A 10122-nucleotide genomic window follows, 5' to 3' on the forward strand; every position below is an offset into this window, starting at 1 on the left:
AACAGACACTAGTTACACTTCTGTTCTAGAGCCATATAACAGTATTTTACATATAGGCACCCACATCTTAATTTTCCTAACAAGTTCACATTTCACTATTTGTTCTCCAATGCCCTGTCCACTGAGAGATGCACCTGCCTGTTATAAGTATGAAACTCAAAAACAGTACTAGGTGTAATACTGCTTTATCCACCAAAAGTAATTAATTTATATTTTGCTTTACTTCAGATATTAAGAAAACCACCAATTCAGTACCTCCACATCTTCTATTTCACTGATGTTCTCTGACTGCGATAGTATTTATAAGTTTTTAACATAAGGTAAGCAAAATTGAGATCACTTTTTTTACCCTGAAAACTCATGCATGGGAACTTCGCCCTTGAATGTAGCATATTTTGTGTTGTAGATCATCTTCCATTCATCTTTACAGTCAACTCATATTAAACATTGCTTCAAAACTCCTTGATTACATACCTCTGCCTCAATCAACAAATATTTATCTTGAAACATAACACAGCTGATGAAATAAAGCTGATATGATCAGCACACCTGCTGCAGTTTGAAGTTAGAGATCAGGCCATCTGCAGACAAAAGCCCTGTTTCAAAATCTCAAAAGTATTTAGTTATTGTTTCTTTTCTTCATTATACATTATTAAGCATTTATTTCAAATGAGCAATAAAGATACTTTACAAATATCACAGTAATATTTTTCAGGGGCTTAATATAACTACTTCAATGCAATGCTGGTACTTCCATGGTTCTTAATCATCAATAAAAAAATTAGTCATGCAAACAAAACAAAAACAAAAACAATAAAAACCCAAAGCAAGAAAATCAAAACAAGCCACAACCACCCCCAAAACCTATAACTCCCCCCCAAAAACCACAAAACCAAAAACATCAAAACATTTCTTCACTTCTGAATACATTCTGTATATTCCAAGTTACTGTACTACATTCAAATTTTCTATTTGTTCATCAAGCTGTTTCACAGAATTTCAAACTTTATTACTTCTACCGACTGCAAATCCCAAATTACAAAGTATTTTCTAACTCAGGACTAGTAAAACATACAATTAAAAACACACTTTACTTTCAAATGTTAGCTTTATTGCAGGACATTGAGACATATCCAAAAAACCAGGAATCCCACAGCAGAACTCTCCAGTTACTGGTCTCCACGTGAGATGTGGAGGACATTCCATAGAAAATGCTGCCCCTGTCCTTTGCACTGTCTTCATGTAAATGCAAGACCAAAGACATCACAGCTCATCTGGAGCTCATGGCCCGCACAGCACTGCTGTGGGAACTACATGTTGCCACCTACAGGGACATTCATAGCAGTTTGATACACATTCCTTCAAAAGGCATCCTATATTCAAATGTGTTTACCAAGTGAAAATCACTGCTGCTTAAATACAAACTCGCAACTTACAGGTTCAAAATCCTGGCATAACAAGAAAGAAAAACACTTGGGATTACAATAAGAGGGAGGCGCTTAAGGACACTGAAAGTATATTAGATTAACAGGACCTAATACTAAGAAAGCTCTATCTGATTTATGTAAGAAAAAGTGGTGGGAGAATGGAAAAGGAAATAATATGTCAAGCCCTTAGCTTATTACATAAGCATACTTCCTTATAACTAGGCAATAATTTTGCAGTTTTTCCCTGCAAACTATGGGAAGTCTGACAAAGCATTCACAGGACATGGTTATTGTGACCTTGAACAAAGTACTTAAACGGGTTTCCTGTTTTGATTCTGTAGATCTGTATACAATATTCAGAGGTTTCTTCCTCAGCCAAATAAGATATCTGGAGAGCAGCAAGAGTGGTTTGAATTTAAAACAAAACAAAACAAAACCAAAACAGTCCAATGCTCATTTCTGCTGCAGACAGCTACTTAACTACACTAATTAAGAACATGCACTATATATGTTATCAGGTATAAGTCACCATGTTCTGCTCATCATGCTTTCTACCACAGTCTAGCAACACTATTGATAAAAATAGCAGCTGCTAGAAACTAGCATGTAAAAATGCAGTATGGAATCAGCTTTCCAATATACCAGCAATCATCTTATACTTTTATAGTGCATTCCATACTGGGTGTTGAAATCATATTAAAGCAGAAAAAAACTAAATTTTTGGACTGTACAGCTGAACTTCAAAATGAAGTTGACACTTTTCTTAAATATACATACAGATGCTCTAGAGGCTGTTGAAAGCAGTTGGATGACCTAAAAGAACCCTATTAGATATTCACCAACACAAACTATTTCTCTAAAAATTATAACCAAGATTTCAGTACAGTTTCATAAAACAAAGGTAAAATTAGCAATCAGTTTAGTCAACAGTTAGCAGTAGCTTGACAACACTGCATAACCATTTTTTAGAAGGTAAGCATAAAATTTACACAATTTTCCAAAAGCTGCTCCAAAGGCAGAAAGATAGAAATACAAAATATCAAATACACAGTTTCTGGTTTGCAAGTTCTACTTTTCACAAAAGAAATCACTAAGATAAGTTCATAGCAACGAAAATTATAGTCAGCCCAAATACGGAAAAGGCATGCAGTTACAGCCAAAACTTGCCTTCAGAGTAAGCAGCATAAAGACAGTTGACAACTTCAATACTTAACAAACACTCTCATTTCCTCATAAAGGCAAAGAAAAACCATCAGTTGGGTTTATTCACAATTATTAACCTAAAACTCTGATGGCTGACACCAGTCTTGATGCCAAATAGCTTACAATAACATAAGCTTTGGACTTCGCATTCACTATTAACAATGCAAGATAATTAGTCTTCTCCAAAACTGTTTTCACTTCATTAAAAAAAAAAAAAAAAAAAAAAAACAAAACAAAAAAAACCACCAAAACTGTAAGGATGCTATGTCCCATGCTTGTTCGTAGTATAAACTATCCTTTCCTGAAGCTCTTAAAATGTTGGTGTTTGAACTACCTGACAAAGTAAAGAAAATAACTTGCTATCTACAAATTTTAAGAAGTGATAGAACTGAAGGGTAGTCTGAACCTCAGATCAGCTAGTCCTCAATAGGAAAAACTCAATTAATTTTATAGAGTACTCACAAGTATCTATGTAGTTGAAATATTTCTATGTTAAGATCAAAAGAAATTATTTGCATAGGTTGTGCAGTTGCTTGTGACTTGAGCATTTATAAAAGGCCATCTCATACTTCACAGAAACTAACAGAGCTTACAGACCAGAAATACAGAAGCAATTCCATAAGATGCCTTATTAGCATGTTCTTGGATCCTGCTTATACACTTTATCCTTCATACTATTTCTGCTTACCAGAGGCTAGAATAGAAGCCTCATCTTCTGTCAGCATATATTGAAAGGGAAATCAAGCTTCCCATCTCCTGGAAGAAAAATTCACAATTCATTCTGTTTCCCTTCCTCAACACCATTTTCTGTCTGGTCTTCTTCCATGATGGTACCCATGCCCAAAATGAAACAGGAATGTTTTGATGCCTGTTAAACTCATTTGACTGCGAGAACCTCTGACAACTGAAGATATCTAGCTGATGTACAATTAGTAATCTGCATTGCCCATAATGTTTGGAAGTGACATTCCATCAGAACTACTCATTTTTTTCAAAAAATTAGGAACTCTAGATTTATTCAATGTTGTTTTGATGGCAGATGCTCAAGGGAAAGTTAAGGGATGATCTGGCTTCATCTCCTCTTATAATGGGGAAGTTCTTAAGTCTTTCAAAAACCAAGGCCACCAGTAAAACCACCAAGAATAATATGTGCTTTGTTTTTCCTAGTCATGCCTCCAGTTTCCAACAACATTTCAAGCTCCTCTCACACATATCATAGATTAAGTCACTAATGTAAAAAGCAGTTTATTTTAAGCACACACAGTATTTCCCAGTTGCAACACAAACATTAAGATTTCAATAAACTGCCTTGTTTTCTACAACATGTTGCCAAAGCAAACAACTTTTAACTATCAGCTATTTCTATCGTAGAACAGCAGGAAGGGAGAATAGATTATGTGTTAAAACTGTTTCAGGAGAAAGCAGTTTAAGGTCCACGTCTCCGCACACCTCATTCCCTTTCACTATCTATGAATTTCTGTCCCCTCAGCTATTACAATGCAAACTTTACAGAACTGTGCTATAAACCAGGTCAGTGGAGCAATTTGAGTTATACTGTAAAATAGGTTTTCTTGCTTAAAAACAAACAAAAAACTTGTACGGATTAGTTCAAACAAACAGATTTACAGCACAGACTAACAGTTGTGGCAACATAAGAGTGATGAACTTCAATAGTTACTTCCTGAAAATTCAGTTTTAAAATGAATTGATGCTGTGACATATAAAAAAATACCACTGGAAAAGGAGAAAAATGAAAAGCAAGAAAAGAGAACACCAGCACTCAACTCCATTTTTGTTCCTCAGTAGATTTGAAAGAAATCTAATTATTTTAACAACTTAGAACCTCTGCACCACTTGCTCAAGAAGATCCCTACATTTAGGTAGAGAAAATCCACCTCCAAAACAGCACAAACATACAAAAAATCCCCCACAAACTCAAACTAGAGTTACCTCCATCAAAAATAAGAAGAAACTTAAGCTTTGTTGCACAGCAGATCCATGACAAAAGAGATGTCAAGCACCCCCCTTGTGAAAGCATCCATCTCATGATAAAGATATGGCCAAGAGAGGACAGTGGGCTGAAACTACATGAAGGTACTGATGAGTAACAGCAATACCCGACAGGAGATAAAATCTCACCTCAGTATTTGTCCCTTCCTTTATAGGTTTTCATCTCATATAGGATAGCACACTTTGGCTAAACTACAATTCAAAAAAATGTTAGGAAGATTTGTTCATAACTAATAATAAGTAAACATGAATGCTTTAAGACAACTGCTAAGATGTAGCTGACATTGCACAAGCTTTTCTCTACAAGCTCAAGGTTCAAGATGGTGATAGTAAAGAGACAGCAAGCACAAAAAAAAGTCAACTTAGTAACTCTAAATAAGTACAGAATTGCACAAGCCTTTAAAGAAAAAAAGATGGCAACACCCTTGTAACACAGGAGAAACAACTGGTGACACTGAAAAGAAATAAGATGTGAACGAGAATTCTAGTGATAATAAAGAAATAGAGGAGATCACAGAAGATGCTACACCAAGGGAAGAGAAAGAACTTTGGGCAAACATGGAAAGTCAAAATGAAAATAAGAAAGAAACTGGAAAAGAAGTACTCTAGTTCTAATTGCCTCAGCAGGCAAAACAGTAGTGGAGCAACAGAAGGAATTAGCTCATCTGGGAGAAAGTCTGGTATGGTTGCATTAGGTTTAATTTAACATGACTCTTAACAGATAAAGCTGATAAATTTGGTAAAATAGGAAGTTAACAAATGGCAGGGGAAAAGGCTGAAAGTATAACCACAGACAGAAGTAGTAGCAAATAAACAATAATCAGAGAGTAGAAGGCAGTGAACAATTGCAAAACAACAGTACTATCCCTGTACAGACCATTCACTTAAGAGTTGGATTCAGTGATTCTTGTGGGTTCCTTCCAACTCAGAAAATTCTGTTGCACTACAGACATTCCAGGAGAATAAAATACCATGTGGTAGGCGATAACATATGCTATTGAAAGCAACAGAGACCAAGGAGGGTAAGAAAGACATTGAATCCTTGCAAGTTGGTCACAAGAAGCCTGTAGAGATATTAACTGAAGACAATTTCAGCACAACACAGAATATGGACTGGAATTAATTTAGTATGAAGAAAGATGAAAGAATGTGTGACAACAAACATACATTCCTCTGTTCAGGAATTTGGAAAAGAAGGAAAACAGACTAGAGTGCTGTTATTTTAAGGATAGAGAATAGCAACTCAGAATAAAATTAGGAAGGGAATAAGATGGCAGCAGGAGGTAAAAACCTGAAATTTGAAATTAAAACAGAAGAAAAACTGGATTAATTGGGCTTTGGATAGTAAAAAGGCAGAAAAAGCAGAAAACAAACACAAGAATATATCTCTGTAAATAGCAATCAATAGTGCTGAAGAAAGGTAAACATGTCAATGCTAATCAGTTTTTCTCTGAAAACCTTCAGATTCTGCTAGGGAAGAGGCATAGGAAAAGGCCTAAGATAGAGGCCTTTAGACAGCCTGCAAAGCAAAGAAACATATCTAGGAGAGGAAATGGATAATTGAGTATGAAATAAAAGCTATGAATAAAACTACAAAGTAATCTATCCAGTTCAACAATCAGCCACAGGTAGATGCCCTATCAGAAATGAAAGAAGGTAGCAGTCATGAGAAAGGGACTGGGGGATACAATAATCAGGTAAGATGGTTGGCAGAATCAAAACAGAAGTAATAATTTCTGTCAGAAACAGAAACAGGGATTAGCATATGAAGATCAAATAGGCTAGACAGTTGAAAAATAAACTTAATGAGAAATCTACTTGAAAAACAAAGTCACAAGGAATGAGGGTATTCATGATAAGAGGAGAGATTATGTCAAAGACAAATATGAAGCTACAAAGGGAGAAGCAAAAACTAGGTGAGGAAACATGAAGGAATGTCTGATGGACCCCTGCCCAGGAAAAATGTAAGAGGGAGAAGTGCAAAGACCATGGTGGATGAATAACACAACATTTATTTTTAATGATAAAAGGGATGATAGGACAGACATTAGGACCTAATGTAGTGCTATCCAGTATGTAGCAAGGTTTCTGTAATCCATATACCAGACAAAACTGCTGATAAAATATTCAGCAACTAGCCTTTGATATGGATTTCTTGAGGAGACATAGCATTGCTTAGGGTTAGGAAATTAAATAAACTGCCATTCTTTATACTTCAGTCACATATATATATGGGGTACAAAGTTCAATTGTTGTACTGTATCTTGCCAGGCATAAGGAAGGCAAATGAATATTTAGTGGAACACCATTAACATCATACAACCTGGTAGCAGAACACAAATTTCACTAAAACCCAAAATCAGTCAGCTGAAAGCCATGAACAGGCCAGATATGCAAACCAACTCATCCACTAATATTACCCACAAACAACCCTGCATTTTCCTTTAAGAAAAGAACAGTGAACTGCAATTCAAATTCATACAGAAGAGCTAGAGAGGTCCTACAAAACACTTAAGAAAAGCAATTTGGATAGGAATCACAGAAAGTAAGGTTGGAAAAGACCTCAAAACATAACTTCAAAACATCAACTTCACTCTCAATGCTCCAAGTCTGTATCAGCTTTCCTTAAGCCACTCCTGACAGATGTTTATCTAACACTTTTTTTTTCCCCGAAAACCTCAAACAATACAGGCTTTACAATACCCTCTGGCAGTCTAATGCAGTGACTGAAAATTTCAAAATCCACCCCTAACATTTAGCATATATCTCATTCTCTTAATTCAAACCTTTTGTTCATGCACCATAAAGCTGATTGCCTTCCTCTTTGCAGCATATTTGCTATACAGAAAGGATGTTTCCTATTGCAACTGGACAGCTCTCCGCAGTGTTCTGCATTGGAAGGACAGAGCTCTTATATAAAAGAAAAAGTCTGCCTGAACGGATGAGCTACAAAAACTCATCTCTGTGATGAGTCATCTGGGACAGCAGTGATGGACTTTCCCACATAAGCAGTCTGCTGGAAGCTGGATTCAGCCACTGCAAGTGATACAGCCAAAGGAAACTAACATTTACAAGCGAGCAAAGCACAGCCAAGGCATCAGTCGTGATCGTTTGTACTACAGACTTCAGAAAAGAGACACGCAAAAAAAACCAGCATAGCTTTGGCCGTGTTGTTCAAAGGCAAAGTTAATATGGGAAGCGGAGCCGCAAACTGGAGCGCTGGGTGGAGCTCCCGATTGTGCCTTGCCTGGCAGCACCACTCTGGGGGAAAAAAAGGAGTCAGTAAGGGCAAAGCAGAGAGAAGGGGGAGGGGGAAGAAAGAAAAACCGACCTCGGAAACAAGAGCTGTGCCCGGGACCAATCACATACAGGGAAATGGATGTAGGGAGGCACCTGAACCCGTGGCCATGGAGTGGGGAAGGAGGCTGGGATTAGGACTGTCTCCTTTTCCAGAGGCAGTGGACTTGAGGGATGCCTTGGACCTTATGACTTTCCTCCCATGGAACAGCTGCTCTCTGTCGGGTGGGGCAGTAGGGACCCCAGGGAACATGCTGCAGGGAAGGGCAGGGCACGCAGAGCTATCCAGGGAGATGTACTTGAGGCATAGCGGGGGGAAGGTGGGGTAGGGATCACAGGACAGTGGGGAAAGGCACTACGAGGATGGCAGGGGAGAACTGGAGGTCTGCAGCTGCAGCCGCAGCGGAGAAGTGAAGCAGGGAACACCACAGATTGCATAGCCAAAGGAGGGCTGGGGAAGAAGGGGCAAGGTGAAGACGATCCACAGGAGAAGTATCACACAGAACAGTACGCAGAGGGTGGAAGTGCGTAGCATGGTAAGGAGCAAGGCCGCGGGGGGTAAACACGGCGGTGCACAGACACGAGCGGGAAAAGCACGGCTACAGAGGGAGAAAAAAGGTGCACCGTTCATGTGCATGAAGGCTTGGGGCGAGGGGATGTGAGGGGGCTGTACCCAGCCACGAAACAGCAAGGCTACGGCAGGGGAAAGCAAGGTGGTTGCAGTCGGGGGAGGGCAGAGCTGTTGGTGCAGGAGCGTGAAACGGGCAGGGAAAGCAATGGGCTCCCAGCCATCACAGACCGGGACGCGGGAGAGGCGCAGCCAGGGAAGAACGGCGCCACAGGTGCAGCCAGGGGGATGCAGTGCCACAGGAAAGCGGGGCTCCGTGGTGGGAGATAGCAAAGCGGTGCTTGGCCCGAGGGAAGCTGCGCTGCCAGGGGCACAGGGGGATGGAGGCACGGCCGCCAGAGAGCGCGGCTGGGGAGGCGACAAGAGGCTGCGCAGCCACAGGACAGCGACAGCGGGGCAGAGCCGGGGCCGGAGGAAGTAAAGCCGCCGTGCCGGCAGCGGGGCCGTGGGCGAGCGTGACAGGGCCCCGCGGCGGAGGGCGGCGGGTCCGAAAAGGGACGGGGACACGGGCCACTCACCTGCGCGGCGGAGCTGCAGCAGCCCATGGCGTCCGCGGGTCTGTGCCCCGGGCTGCCCGCCAGGCATCCACTCTCCGCCACTCCCCCGCCCCGGGCGGCGGCGGGGTGCGGGGCGCCCGGAGGGCGGCAGGCAGGGAGCGCCGGCGAAGCGGCGGGGACGCGGGGCCCTGTCAGACGAGCGCGGCTGCACCGCAAGCGCCGCCGCGGCGCCCCCTCATCGCCCTCCCCCCCAGCGGCCGGACGGGGACGGGGCGGGGCCTGGGGGGCGGGGCCTGGGGAGGGCGCGAGGGAACCTGCCCGGCCCCGCCCCCGCCGCGCCCCCCGCGCGCCCGCCCCTTCCGGTCCCATAATGGCGGCGGGGCCGGTTCGGGCTGCCGTCTTCACTCGCCGCTCGCCCCGCGGCGGAGTGCGCGCCGGGGCAGTGGCAGCTGTCTATGGAAACCAAGCTGTGCTCAGCAGGGCGTCCCAAAAGTCTGCGAGCCCGCCCGCCCGCACAGAGGAAGAAAGGAGCCGCTCTTATGACCGTGTACTACATACGCATTTACAGTAGAATCAAGCACCATTTCTACACTTCTTTTAACGTTTCCAGAGATGGCGACTCGAACATTTTCCTGGGCAGCGTGTTCCGATGCTTGACCAGCCTTATGGTGGAAGAATGTTTTGTGGTATCCAGTATAAACTTCCCTTGGAGCAGCCTAAGGCCACTTCTTGTTACCTGAGAGAAGAGGCCGACCCCCACCAGGGTGCGACCTCCTTTCAGAGAGTTGTAGAGAGTGATAAGGTCACCCCTGAGCCTCTTTTTCTCCTGACTAAACAACCCCAGCTCCCTTAGCCACTCCTCAGAGGACTTGTGCTCCAAACCCTTCACCAGCTCCATTGTCCTCTGGACACACTCCAGCACCTGTGTGCCCTTCTTCTACAGGGCCTGGAGCTGGACAGAGAACCTGAGGAGTGGCCCCCACAGTGCCGAGTACCAGGGGGTGATGCGTGCTCCTGCTGGCCGCACTATTGCGATACAGGCTGGGGTGCCATCGGCCTT

At 42.4% G+C, this 10122-nt stretch overlaps 1 protein-coding gene across 8 annotated transcripts in view; it reads right to left on the reverse strand.

Annotated features, from left to right (window-relative positions):
- The window catches only part of SLC44A1 (solute carrier family 44 member 1), a 146567-nt gene extending 137403 nt beyond the window's left edge, over positions 1-9164 (reverse strand). For all 8 annotated transcript variants that reach the window (XM_083883583.1, XM_083883590.1, XM_083883589.1 and 5 more), the window contains exon 1: positions 9084-9164. In XM_083883583.1, coding sequence (XP_083739709.1) covers positions 9084-9110 — 27 coding nt within the window. In that variant the 5' untranslated portion in view covers positions 9111-9164. The remainder of the gene's footprint in view (positions 1-9083) is intronic.
- Positions 9165-10122: the final 958 nt, after the last annotated feature.

This window comes from Zosterops lateralis (assembly GCF_965231275.1).
Source record: "Zosterops lateralis genome assembly, chromosome: Z".
NCBI lineage: Eukaryota > Metazoa > Chordata > Aves > Passeriformes > Zosteropidae > Zosterops > Zosterops lateralis.